The 14,292-nt window shown below is 47.6% G+C and overlaps 1 protein-coding gene and 1 long non-coding RNA gene across 2 annotated transcripts in view; one reads left to right on the top strand and one right to left on the bottom strand.

Annotated features, from left to right (window-relative positions):
- CCDC3 (coiled-coil domain containing 3) overlaps positions 1-7,136 on the bottom strand; it is a 41,553-nt gene extending 34,417 nt beyond the window's left edge. The window contains exons 1-2 of the mRNA XM_009569049.2: positions 6,540-7,136; positions 5,351-5,525 (exon numbers count right to left, since the gene is read on the bottom strand). Coding sequence (XP_009567344.2) covers positions 5,351-5,525; positions 6,540-6,949 — 585 coding nt within the window. The 5' untranslated portion in view covers positions 6,950-7,136. The remainder of the gene's footprint in view (positions 1-5,350; positions 5,526-6,539) is intronic.
- Positions 5,805-12,818, top strand: LOC128850919 (uncharacterized). Its single transcript, XR_008448155.1, has 3 exons — positions 5,805-6,139; positions 10,180-10,288; positions 10,686-12,818. It is a non-coding gene; the product is annotated as an uncharacterized LOC128850919 (long non-coding RNA).
- The last annotated feature ends 1,474 nt before the right edge of the window (positions 12,819-14,292 follow it).

Here is a 14,292-nt window from a genome sequence, read left to right as displayed (position 1 = left end):
AATGGCAAGGTCATTCGCGCAATTACATTGCTTTTCTTATTTTGTTCCCTTTTCAGCTGCTCCAAAGCCTTACAGGTGTCCTAATCGTTGTTGCATCAGCCAAAGTGCCACCAGAGAAGAGGACCCAGGCACAAAGATGCTAAGCAGATATTTGTAGACTGCCCTGCTAACCCACTAATTACCTTGCTTTTTTGAGGGGACACTGATTACTCTCATAAAAGCTTTATTATTACCCAGATAAATCTCTGGAGGTCCCTCAGAAGGCAAGTCCATTCATCTAAATCAGTTGAGGTAACAGCATAATTGCAGCTCTCATGCTTGAGAGGAGAAGTGGCGATAGAGGGAGAGAGGCTTAATAAAAGATATAATCTCCCCCTGCAATCTTGCTGAGCTTCGTTGAAGTTATTGGACTCTTTAATTTCCGTGGGCTTTATCACAGTGCTAGTGCTCTCACAGTTGCTTACAATCAGCTTGACACACCTATTATTCCCTTGTTATGATGCACTTGGGGTCATTTTGCAACTCCCCCATGTGAAAAAAAGGAGAGGCCAAAAGACCAAGTTTTCCTCTCAACCTGTTGACAAAACCAAGAGTTAAACACTCCCTGAATAATAAATAGCCACGAGCACTGTTTGACACTTCTACAGACCTTATTATCACTAAACCTCGAGTCACTTTAATGTAATCTGTCATGTGCAGACAAGGCAACGAGGTCTTACTTATGCGATCACACCACCCTGCAGAAGTCAGGTGGAGAAATTAGCGCCTCCAGATTTGCACTGAAATGGTAAAACTTTGCAAGGGGACAAGATTTCAAACCCAACCCACTGCATCAGCCCCAGGCTTAGCAGCAGGCACAGTGTGAGAAGGAAACTGCAGGGGTGATTTCCACCTCCCAGCTTGAGCAAGAAGAAATCAACCCCCTGCATGTAGAAAAGTGTCGTTTGCTACTTACACACACAGAAAATGTCATGAGGAAGAGTCATTGGCACATAAGGATGCTCTCCAGGCCTTTGGAATTTTCCCATACCCTCTCTCCATCTCTGGAGGACAATGTTGCCTGCACCACCAAATGCTCATCCCTATCTCCCCCCAAAAAGGTCTGGCCCCTTTAACTCCTGTCAAGCAAGAAAAGGTCTCAAGACTGCTCCCTGAAATCATCAGTAATAAAACACCAGCACTATCAGCTTTGCTTGAGAGTAACTGGATGGCACCCAGTGGTTTATGAGCAACATGAGGGTCACTGGGGGAAGCAGAGGGTAAAGGAAGAGAGACGCCTGGAGTGGTTTCCCAAAGCAGGGGTGGCCCAGAGGCTGCACACTAGCCGGTATGGGACAGCCTGGCATACCTACGTAGGAGGCTGTCAGACTTTGCAAACTCTTTGATACAGCTATGGGTCTTCCCTTAGAGGGTCAACATGAGCCTTGGGTAAAAACAATGAGCTTTTAAGAATTTCAGTTAGGTTTTTATTACTTCTTCATTGTTCCTTTCTTTAATAAAAGCACTTGATTAAAAGAAACTGCTGTGACTGCAAGTTTCCTTGGAGAGGCGAATACTGCATTTCTCCCAGAGGCAGAGAGCAGGAACAATCGATAAAACTGTAACTCTGAAGAAGGAAAAGGAGCATTCCTGTGTAATTATCTCCACTAACATCAGGTCTGGGACTGGGCCAAGCCTGAGACCCACGTACCTGCAAAGTGCTGCAAGAAGGGGCCCCTCACTCTGCAAGAAGTTGCAGCCGCTCATTAGGAACCCAGCTCCAACCCCAAGCCTGGTGGGAACTCGGGGCTTTAGCCTTGCAGAAACTGCTGTGACAGCAAGTTGGAGTAAAGCAGGAGGTTTGCAACAGTCACCAAGGGGCTGTGAGAAAACTCAGGATGGAGCCCAATTAAGTAATGCCTTTGCAAACATGGAAGCCAAAATGCAAATGCCTTAAGAAACAGCTGGAGCTCCTGTTGCCCTCCAGAGCGGCTGGAACAAGCACCTGAGTGAATTTATGAGACTGTGGTGTTGTTGGTAACCTACAGAAAGCAGCATCTGACACTTAGCCCAGATGGCAAGGGGCTTGGAAAAGTAGTTGGAATTAGCTTCCAGCGACAGCAGCAGGCCCATGATGAAGAATGTAGTAGTATCCCCAACCAGATGTCTCTTGGGTCTGGCCCACTTTCACCATACACCATGGGGCTTTCTAAAAATTAGAATGGCCCTCCTGTGATGGAAAAGGCAGGCGATGCACCCCAGTGTCTCGAGAAATTCCTGTACATCTCTTTGCTCTCTTTCGCATCATCAGACATATTGGCTGGGTCGAGGAAAGGGATGTCCTCATTTCACTCACTGGGACAGACCAGAAGAGGCTGCCTGCATGCAAGGAGCACTGCAGAGGGAAGACTGTGAGCAGGGGGACAGCATATCAGTGGTCACCTTTGGGTCCCCGGCTCCATGGCCTACTCAGGCACATCCTGCAGAAGGGACCTCTTGCTGGGAGCAGCATTTTCTGAGGCTAAAGATGTTCACACATCATGGGGATCCCGCATCCCAGAGCTGCAAACATGAATTATTCATTGCAACTGCACATGCTTCCAGTACTGAATTCTCCCTTAAAACATCCACCCCAGAAATAGACGAAGAATACGGCACATGGCCATGAGGAAATACAGGGATTCAAAAAGCCTTTCGGAGTAGAGGATCCATCTGTAAACAGGAGATTTCATCACTCCTCTATCCCAAACCTATCAGAGCATGCTGCTTTTTGACAGAGACACTTTTTAAGATGCCCCTGCAAGCAGCTGGCCCAAAACCCAGCAACAGGATGATTCTGTGATTCTGTGACCTTAGTTACTAAATCCTGGAACCAGACCTTCACCTCAGCTGCCTTCTGCTCTGAGGACTCAGCACCTCCATCTCATTCCCTCTCACTGCATAAAACATCTGTGGTGGATTTGAACTACCAATTCATGTCAGTCTGCAGCAGCTACACCATCTCTGACTCCACACTGCGGTGTAAGCCTCACCAGAAGACCCTTTTGTCTCTGTCTAGGTTCCTCACAACTTGACACTACTGCTGATGCCGCCAGGTTCCCTAGGAGACTCTTTTCCAAAAACCTTTGAGAATAATGCTCTGAGTAATGCTCACTTTCTGTGGCACATGCCACAGGTTGCGGCTCAAGAGCTGGCATGGAACAACTTGTCCGAGCACATTTGGAAATGAAAACTGTTTGCACGGTGATGAGATGCGAACAGGCACAGTGGCAACTGGGAAAAGTCACCATCGGATGTGACAAGGTGAAGAGAGGAGTGAAACACTGAAGAGATCTGCACCCTGGACATGGGCACCTGCACTTGAATTGATGAGGAACAAATTCCTAATACCATGGCAGCCAGAAACACCGTCCCCTTCCCAGGCTGGGGCACACAGGCGCTGGGAGCCGGCGCTCGGCTGGGCAAACACAGATGCAGGAGCTGAATGGGAGCACAGTCAGCCTGAACTATTTTTAACTGGTGCACAGGAAGCTTTTACTTTTCACTATCAAGGGGAGACAAAGTGTCCATCAGTTGCACTGAATTTATTCACTCAGTGGGTGGGTGTTGAAGTATGTAAAGCCCTCAGCCCAGTCTGTGCGACCAGCAGCTTTAATCCCCCCCTAATCTGATCACAGCTGCACCTGGTCAAAAAGCGCAACAGCTGAAATGCACTTTTGATACACATGCTTTTGGCTGCCCTAACGTACGCTGGAGGTTTGTGCCTTGTAGTTTCCATTAAAGCTAACCTTCGAGATTCACTGCTGGCATAAATGAGCACCAACTCATCAAGATTACCTACGCTTAGCTCAGCACAGCTAAATAAACAGTGCAGGGGCACCACAAGCAAACACTAGGAATGGGATCTGGTAGTCCCCAAATGCAACTATGCTCCTCCTGAGCAAAATCTGTGGACTTGGCAGCTGCAGAGCCTTCACTTGCCAAATACATTGCTTGGGGCACTGCGGAGCCTGTGGTCTGGCAAGGAGGTGGCAGGGCTGGGACTGGGGCATTCCACCTTCCCCTTCTTGCCCAGCTCACAGCTCTGTGATCTAATTGCAAGACAGCTGATTTTCACTTAAACATCAACTCCTGCTGCGATCCCTAGACATACATTTGAACAACATTGTTCTCCATTCCATCCCCAAAACGTCATCCCAAGGAGTGGGGTTGCACCACTGGCCGGATGACCACACAACAGCTCAAACTTTGTATGCTGGTGGTTGGTCAGCTGGTGAAGGGAAAGGGCTCTTCCAGCTACCAAGCTCCCCCCTCTATCTCCCATACAAGCCCCTAGCGCATCTGCTGCCGTACACAAATATTGTGCCTTGAATGAATCCACAAAAGCCGCAAGCAATGCCACATATCTTGTCCATCGTGACCTAAAGAGATGCTTAAAATGTTCTTGACTAGCAGTGGAAACCACCAACCTCATAAAACATCATTTTACCACTAAAACAGCTCTCCAACCTCCACTTTTAGAAATATATAGGCATACTCAGAACATGCACACACACAACCACATGTTGCTCCTCTCTGCCAAGGAAGTATTTATTAAAATCCTTCATTTATTACACACGCTACAGCCCCATAAAGGGGCTCAGAAGCCACTAACAAGTGGCATTGTTGGGCTTTCCATATTAAAAATGTACTTTGTTAAGGGAGGGTCGCCTAGAGGGTGAACTACTTGCTGTGGCCTCCCTTGAGAGGAGAAAGAGGCATTTCATTCAGCTTGCTCAGAAGTCAGTGCCGGCTTCGCTTAGACAAACCATGCCCTCATCGCTCAGACAAAATATGCCCTCAAAATTCTTTTTTTCCCCAGCTTCTACAAAGACAGCTTAGGGCAGTTCGTTCAGTAGATGTTTATGCTGTTATATGGAGTTAGGCAAGAATAATCCCTTACAGTTTGTCATGGCCCAAGAATCACTCTCTCTCTATGAGACGAACACAGCAGCACAAAAGCAAAGCTCTGCTCCCGAACATTTCTGCTGAAGTTAAAGCATAGGGTCTAGAGACAGCAAACCCAGGAATGACCTGGGTAGAGGAGGACAGGAGCGCAAGCAATACTGGTTTCCAACCTGTTGCTCATGAACAGAATGATACCAAGCTTTGCTCAGGTCCATGGGAAGCTAAAGAATGAACACAGATGTCAGCTTTGAAAAAAGAGTTTGACACCTCTACACCACTGTCTTACTTTGCCGGTGATACCACCAAAATACTACGAAAATCAGGGACCTGCTGCTCTGCATTCATATGTACCTGTTTGCAAATGACATGGGTGTGCTTGTGCCTGCTCAGAAAACCCGCACTGGAGAGCAAATAAATCCCTTACCCGGTTGTCCTCTTGAACCTCCCAGTCACTGGAAAAGCTCAACATATGCTGCGCCTGTGAGCAGTTGGAAAACTGGAAAAGGCTTGCAAACATCCTTCTGTTCTCCTGGGTGTCTGGAAAAATCGCCTCCTGGAAGTTGACTCCATGTGGCAGGAGGATGTAGTTCTCATCCATTCTGAAACACAAATTGCACAAGCAGCCCACTGTGAGGGTCAATAGCACTTTCTCTCCAGCAGAAGTCACCTGTCAGACCTCAGCCTGGCTCAACAAGTGCCACCAAAGTCACACAGACAGACTTTCAGCCGGCACATGGTTCTCAGCTCTCCTGGCACTTAACTCCCAAGACTGCAACTGCCACCAGGAGGACTGGACCAGGCAGCAGCAGTAAGGACCTAACAGGCTCCCGTCACCTTTCGGACTTCAATTAAGCCCCATCAATGAGGTAAATCCATATTTTGGCCCCTGCCTCCTGCTGAATTTGCATCACTTTGTCCTTGATCCTGGAGTTTAAATACTCCTTCAAGCCGTCAATAAATAACTTGAGTAAAAGGTGTTTAAAGATATTGCCACAGACTGAGCACTAGACAGCAAAGTTTCCTTATGCACACGGTTTAAGAACATACCGAATACTTTGAGACAAGCCACCAAGTCATATTTCACAATCGCTCTTGGATTGAAAGGTCACAGCAATGGCTCTGTTCCCACATTGTGGTTTATTTTCTTATTCTTTCGATGAGCCCCAAGTCAGGATTTAGCCTGGGCTCGGGAGAGCCGTGAGAAAGCTGTCAGGTGAGTACTTTGGGGATGAGTTTTAAACTCCAAGGAAAAAACTCCAAACTGGAGAGAAGCTGTCCCACCATAAAAACAAAAGCAGCAGCAACCAGGAGCTACTCCGACAGCAGCTCCCGGCATGTCTGCTGGCCCGTAATACTGGAATATGCCTAATTTAATGGGATGTCCTTGCCCACGGCAGGGGGTTTGGAACTAGATGATCTTTAAGGTCCTTTCCAACCCTAACTACTCTATGATTCTATGATTCTAATATGATGGATTTGGGTGGTTTTTTCCCCGATGAGTGGAGGCGCAAAGGCGCTGCGGGCAGAGCGGTGCGGGACGGGGCAAAGCATCCCGGGGGATGCTGCAGAGCCGGGATGATGACACCCCCCGAACCCCCCGCCCCGGGACTCACCGGAGGAAGAAGAAATAAGCGTAGCCCTGCATGACGGTGTGCGAGTGGCAGGAGAAGTACCCGAGGCCGGTGAGGTTGAGCCGGGACCCCGCGGGCACTTCCAACATGCTGCCCCACGCTTGGTCGCACAGCAGCTCGATCTCCGCCGAATAAAACAGCCCCCCGGCTTCTTGCTGAGGTCCCGAGGGGGGACCCCTCTGCCAGGGCAGGTAGTTGTAAGCGCCGTAGGTGTCGGGGTGCAGAGCGAGCACCCGAGCGTAGACGATGATCGCGGCCAGCTCGGCTCGGCAGCCCTCGCTGAGCGGCCGCCACTCGGCCGGCAGCTGGCAGCCCCCGCCGCCGCCCACCAGCCCCCCCAGCCCCAGCCCCCAGCCCAGCACCAGCAGCAGCGGCCCCGGAGCGGGGGGCATGGCGGTGGGAGGGCAGGGGAAGGGGACGGGGGGGTCGTAGGAGCGAGGTTCGGGGGAGAAACGAGCCGCCCCGGAGGCTGTAAGGGACAGGAGTGCGAAAAAGCCGGGGTGGAGAAGGCAGGGAGGCGAGCGAGCGGGAGGGCGAAGGGGCAGGGGCAGAGAGAAAGGAGTGGGGTGCGAAGCGGGAGAGAGGAATTTGCCAACGGGCGGAGTCCCGAAGGGCTGAGATCCAAGCGGGCAGCGGCGCGAAGGGTCGAGGGGCAGAGATGCGAGGAGCAGAGATGCAAAGGGGAGGGATGGGAAAAGGCAGAGATGCGAAGGGGGCAGAGAGGAGAAGGGGAGGGGTGTAAACGAGAGAGGTGCAAAGGGGGAGGTGGAAAGGGAGGGATACAAAGGGGAGGGATGCGAAGGCAGAGTTGCAAAGAGGAGGGATGCGAAGGAAAGAGGAGGACAGGACGGGGAGTGCAAAGAGGCAAGATGTAAAAGAGTAGAGCAAGCACACCTCGGGGTGAGGGCAGCGGCTGCCAGGCTTCCTCTGGTCTCTGACCGGGCACTGGTGGCACCCAGGGAGATACAAAGGGGGAGATGAAAAGGGAGGGATACAAAGAGGAGGGATGTGAAGGCAGAGTTGCAAAGAGGAGGGATACGAAGGAAAGAGAAGGACAGAACGGGGAGTGCAAAGAAGCAAGGTGTGAAAGAGTAGGGCAAGCAACCCTCAGGGTGAGAGCAGCTGCTGCCAGGCTTTCTCTGGTGTCCAACCAGGCTCTGGTGGCACCCAGGGAGGTGCAAAGGGGGAGATGAAAAGGGAGGGATAGAAAGAGGAGGGATGTGAAGGCAGAGTAGCAAAGAGGAGGGATGCGAAGGAAAGAGGAGGGCAGGATGGGGAGTGCGAAGACGCAAGATGTGAAAGAGTAGGGATGCAAAGGGCAAGCACACCCTGGGGTGAGGGCAGCTGCTGCCAGGCTTCCTCTGGTCTCCGACCGACCAGGCACTGGTGGCAGCCAGGGCTTTGGGAGGTGAAGGAGTAGCTGGTAGGGTGCTGGAAGTGTGAGAGTCCCAGTGGGGCAGGGGGATGTGCACAGCTCCTGCTGGGAAAGAAGAGCCTAGGAAACTGAAGATGTGTAAGGCAAGAAAGCTTGTAGCTCTGGTCACCCACTTCTCCCACTTCAGAGGAAGACAGAGGAAAACCTGCAAGTGGAGGAAAGCAGCTCTTCCTGGCAGGCTGCAACCAATTCTCAAAGTACATATGGTGAGCAAGGTAAAAACAAAAAGCCAGGTCTCAATATATCTTTGCTTCCTACTGTTTTCTCCTGGAACTGGCTGAGGCAGCTTCAGGCTTCTCCAGTTTTTTTAGCAGATGGTTCAGGGACTGACCCTCTCCCCACATACAAACTGCTTTGGACCTTCTCCCAAAGATCCCTGGGGGCCCCACAAAAGTCACAGTCCGAAATAGCCTCTTTCCATTTCAGTATTCTCATTTTCCCCACATCTTATCTCATTGTGGGTAATATATCCAGGAACAGGCATGAGGTTCTTGAAAACTTTTGTTAGAATATGAACATCGTGGGCACATGGTCCCAGTTAAACCTCTCTCTAGCTGTGATGGTTACTAAAAGTTTGATGGCATGTCCTGGGTGGTTCCTTTAATCTCATCCTCCATCCGCCTGTGTATCTACATCTGCCTCCCCAGTCCTCTACAAGGACTAGGAGCACCTTGAGAGCAGAAGGTGCCTTCTTGTTCCATGTTTGTGCTGTGCCCAGCATAGGGAGTTCCTTGTGCACAACTAGTGTTCAAAATAAAGTGCAAAGTAATGAATTGTCAGTTAAATCTTGCTGAGCCAAGTTCATGACAGTGCGACAAGACTTCTCCTGTAGGAAGTGACTCCCTCTGGAATGTTTTCATCAGACTCAGCTGTGCACTGAAGAGTTTAACAAAGCTAATGTTCATATTTCACGATGACACGATCCTACAATGCATTTCATCATAGCTTTACACAAGATGAGCAAAGCTGATTCTTGCTAAAACAGAAACGGATTTTGATTATTTTTTTCTAACAAAAACTCCATAATGACAGATAGAGCTTTTCTAACTCTTTTTTTAATATATAATCTATTTCTTGAAGATCAACAAGTTCCTTCCAGCTTTCAGGAAAAAAAGCTTCAAAGACAATCCTGAAAAAGACGTTTTTTAAAGAAAATATCCTCAGGAAATCTCAACAGACCAACAGGCTCAATATTATTGTAATGTTAACCATCAGGAAAAACTGCTTTTGCTCTGGAAACTGAAGGGACTAACTGTGGTAGAGAAGGTTTTAGAGCCTCGTTTAGTAAGTTTTAGGTACATAAATAAGAACAAAGAAGAAAAACAAAGAATTGAGACTGATGATGACTTCAGACAGAGCTGGGGCCATCCTGGAGTCATTTTGTGCAATCTAATGTGCATGGAGGGCTTGGTATGAACCTCAGGTTTCTGTTGAGAAACAGCACTTCAAGACGCTGGCAAACACATGAGGGTCACGAAGAAAGAGGGGAGTGCTGCAAGTGATGGGAGAGATGTTCGGCCCACCCGTGGTAGTCTCTCCATGGCTCTCCAAGTGGTACAACTGGCATCAGAGCCTGGAAGCTTCAACATCATCAATCTTATGTTGGGTGTTGGAAGCAGCGTAAAGGTATGTTATTGCTCCAGCACTTCTGCTGAGAAGGTAGAGCCCCAGGAAGCGGATGAGACATTTGTAAGCATAGGTTTGTTTGTTTTGTCCAAGGAACCAAATTCTTAGCTCATGTGAAACACAATGCTATTTCTTCTGCATATAAATATGAAATTGATATCTTCTGGGTTTACTCTGTGTTGGAAGTGAATAATGCCCAACTGTCCTCAAAACGCCTTGAAATACCTAATCTACGCTGTGATCTGTTCTGCTGTTCTTCACACTTTTGTTGCCACCATGTAACAGCTGGGAAGGAGGGCAAGGGGGAGAAAGGGAAGGAAGGAAAAGATGCTGCAGGCAGCTCACACCCAAAATGTGGATGTGTCTTTCCTTAATGTTACTGTTAACAGTCTAAATAAAACTGCTTATATTGGCCAGAATGTTTGAATCAGTGAGCCATCTCAGAAAAAATATTTGCTGGCTCTCGGTAATGCTCTCCAGCTCTTTTTTTTGAGGGTGATTATCAGAGTGTGGAAGCAAGTATTTAATGATGTTCTTTGAAATTTCTCTACCATCCTGCAGAGTGGTCATGTTGGTGTTTTGAGGATGCAGCAGGAGTCCATGGAGATGACTGCAGAGCTGAATGAGCTGAAAGGAGGTCTGGGCCATAACTCTGGAGCAGACACCGTAGGTATGCAAGTCTCCACATAAAAATAAAAATACCTCTCACTTGAAAGTGCCCGATTTCCTTGTTCTCTTCCACTCAAGTTTGCTGGTGCTGTGCTCAGTGCCATTGTAAGGGCTTGGAGTAGCTCACCTTCTCTCGTGCCCTCTGCAAGATATCCCCAGCTGAGACCTCTCCCTGTTAGGAGGCTCTCCAAGGATTCATGAGCGTGTAGCCTTCCCTTCCCATCTCGACAAGCTTGTCCTTCGGGCTATTTCCTGTTTAAGTTCATTAGCAACTTTCAGATCAATATTTTAGTAAAGATCTAGAAGCGTCTACATTCAGATCACAGTGATTAATGTGATTTTGCTCTTAAATGTCTCTCCACGGAAGCACTATCAATTTTCTTCTGTCTTCCTTCTAGTGAAAACTACCAGGAGCACCTGAATCAGTTCCAGGATTCTTTTCTCTTCCAGCTCTGGATAACAAAGAATTAGTGACATGAAGGATTTAGAAACCCTCCCTGGAGACTGCATCCTTCAGATCTGTGTTTGCTGTTTCTCTGCAGGGATCCACTGGCTGATCTGAAGCGTTCTTCAGTGCAGCGTGAATACTTTTTGTGCTGTGAACTCAGTCTTACAAGTGCTGTAGCCAAAACCAGCTAATCAGAGGAGCACCAATAAAGCCAATAACTGCTCAGGCTGTGCTTTCAGCCACTCATGCATGTGCCACAGTTATTCATTCACTTCCTCCACTTTGGTAGTCTTGTAGACTTTGAGACAGGCTTGTGTTTTCCCAGGCAGGAGCTCTTCCTTTTCTTCCATACATCTTTACAGACATTTAAACCAAAGGTTTCTCCCTCTGGGCTGTGTCACTTTCTTTGCTGCCTCTGCGGTGATGCGGGCGATTTAAGCCTTTTAATAAAACATAGCTCTGATCTGTCTCTTTCTTTGCCTTTAAAGTATTGACTGCGTTGAGTGTTAGTCCAGGTATCAAACAAGACAGCATGGTGCTTGGAGTTTCGGATGGATGTAGGTGATCTGAAACCTCAGCCCAGCTGTCTGGTATTTATAGATCCGTAGCGATTCCTTTCTAGTCCAGGGTACAAAATATCAAACCCAGATTTCTTTTCCCCTACCTACTCTTTAAACTGGGCAACCTACAAGATGAATATTTGGCTGTGTAAGCGTCCCCACAGGAGAAGATGTTTTCATTACCTTCTTCTCTCTATGCTTCTCTAATTTGGCTAATTCTTGTCATAGTTTGACATTTGGTCCATCATATTTAACTACTTTTCTACCAATGTCTGGGCTGGATGATTGCCATTAAGAAAAAAAAACCAACATATTCCCCGGCCAAAGTTCCATGTAGTTCTTTACATTTCTTTCCTTTTGAAGAGTAATAATGACCATGGAGAAATGGGATACGTCTTTGGGGATCAGCTGAGAATACACTGCTGTCTCAAAGAGCTTGCAAAGATTTACTTTATGCACAGTGGTAAAAAGATTTTCTGTAATGCCATTTAAAATTTCAATGGAAAAGCGAGTAGAAGGATGAAAGTTGGTACATTTGCCTACACCTTCACTGTATCTTTATGCCCTTTCTTGTCTTCTTTGACCTTTACCCTTCCCCACTGTCCATCTTGCCCCTCCTGCCCTCCGTGTGCCCACACGGTCCTGCTCTCCTCTCCCCTTGCCCCAGTCCCTGCGAAACCTTACCAATTTAAATGCAGTTTCCTTTGCATGTGGACTTCTGTGTTGTTAGCTGTGTCCTCCTACCCAAACTCCCTTCTCAGCCTGGCTCCCTAACATCTGAGGACACCTGGCCCTCATCTAGGGCCCATCATAGCTGAAGGGGAACTGTTGTTCTCATTCCAAGTGACTCTTTTTCTCTTCTTAAATCACTAGCATTATCACCTCCTCTTACCCATCGTTTGCGCTTACAGCCTGGATGTCATCCTCACCTTAGACTTTCTTTTCTATTCTCAAGGTCATGTAGACACTTTCCCCACAACACCTTCCTACTGTTTACACAACCAAGATGCTGTGCAGGCTCTTTCTGCTCATATTTTGAGTTCTGCAGCATCTTTTCCTGAGCCTTGGCCCACCATAGTCCACCCAACTTGTTGCTACGCTTTTATTATAGCACATCGCTACTGACCACGTTCACCATCAGTCTTTTTCCTGGGCTTCCTGGGCTACCCACATCCACCCCTTGCTTCATGCCAGACTCTCACAGAAGAGCTCTGAGACAAGGACCTCCTTGGCTCTGCATTTCTGCAGCATCTAGTTCATGAGCTGTAACTGCACGTCCAAGAATAAGAACAGCAGCAATGTGCAAGCTGATTCCAGCTTCCGGCAGCGGCCAGAAGTTACTGTGCTCAGAAGTCTGTTCATAAATCAATGTGAAATGCACTGTCTGAGCGTAGCTCCCAGTAGACACACACATCTGCATTACACATACCACTGACAAAACCGGCGATGGGAAAAAAATATCTAAACATATCCTTCCTACAGCTGTGTAAGAATGAATAAAGATGTCTAAGTCCCCTGTCCTGGGGGTGAACCCTGGTCCAGGTAAATGCAGTTCTTATAAAGCAGAGGTTTTAAAGGCAGAGGGATGGTTAGGAAAGCCTGATCAGGCCACACTGGCTAGAAGATGTCACCCAGAATGAATTTAGAAGTGAAAGAAAGACATCCAACCCTCACTTTTAAATCTCAGATGGTGGAGAAGCAAGCTTATCCCCTGGTGAGCTGTCACAATGCTAAAATCCCGTGCTTTTTGCCATTCTGGATTTGTCTGGCTTCAGATTCCAGCCATGGGATCATGTTGTATTGTTGGCTGCTATGTGAAAAAAAATGTCTTATTAGAAATCCTCATCAAGTTTTGGCATTTATAATAAAACAATCGAGCACTCCCTTGAATAAATTGAATATAGTTTATTTTATGCAGTGGCAGGATGACCAGCCTGTCAGTCATTGTTGTAGCTTGATTTTCAACATCCTTTTCTCCCACAGAGACCAGAGATGAACCCTGGACTGTACAGGCTGATCTCCAAAGAGACAGGAAGGGGGCAGTACCTCCACTCCTACTTGGATTTCTACTCCTTTATCCAAGGACCATATTTATTCTGACGACCAACATTATACAAATATGGAGCAATATCCATTGGTCATTATTGAAAGAAAAATGTATTGGAAAAGTACATTTTGCACTGAAGCCCTAGCTCAGTCAAGAGAAGGCAATTCCAGCTTGGGCTTGGACCACAGAGGATTGATGAAGAGAGTGATGCTGTATGTGTCTAAGTCCTAATGCAGCAGTGATATTGTAGGACTTCAGCTTCTTATCTGGAAATGAAAAGATAGAGATGTGGATGTTTTGCCTTTGCTTTAATAGCTCATTTTTTTCTGGATTTATACCATGTCCATCCTCTGTTTTCAAAGAGTTGAATCTGTTTTAATTTTTTTAATCACAACTGGACTTAACATGTTTGACACTGTTGTCTTCTAAAATTAATTTAGTGCTGCTAAATGTTAATGGATTTCCAGGGCTGACTTCTCCCTGTTCCCCCAGCAGAAGAGTAGCAAGACAAACCTGAGCTGGGAAAGGGTTTGCCCTTTAAAAGGGCCAAAATATTCCCAAACCAAAGTCTGCTGTCTTCACCGAGTTCCGAGATGATATGCAGGTAGATCCAGAAGACGCAGGTCATCAGATAACATCTCTCCCTCTGCAGCCTTCCAGTGTACAGGAGTCACTTTACCCTTTCTCCACCACTCAGCAACCAGCATCTGACCTCAGAGGATCTTGTGCAGAGCCCATATGGTAATGAGAATCATGACTCTCATGCTATTTCTGTCTGAGCAGGGACGGTCACGTGCTTCCAGGACGTTGCACAGCCCTGACTTGGGATGGTCCCATGCAGATCAACGCTTCTTCCTGTAGATTGCCTGAATAAAACCAGGAGAGAAAGGCATCTCATAATGAGAGATCTTGGCACCATGTACAGTTAATGCAATTGAACTCACTTTCTG

The sequence above is a fragment of the Cuculus canorus genome, chromosome 1 (genome assembly GCF_017976375.1).
Source record: "Cuculus canorus isolate bCucCan1 chromosome 1, bCucCan1.pri, whole genome shotgun sequence".
In the NCBI taxonomy this organism is placed as follows: Eukaryota; Metazoa; Chordata; class Aves; order Cuculiformes; family Cuculidae; genus Cuculus; species Cuculus canorus.
This window is presented reverse-complemented; position numbering and strand designations above follow the sequence as displayed.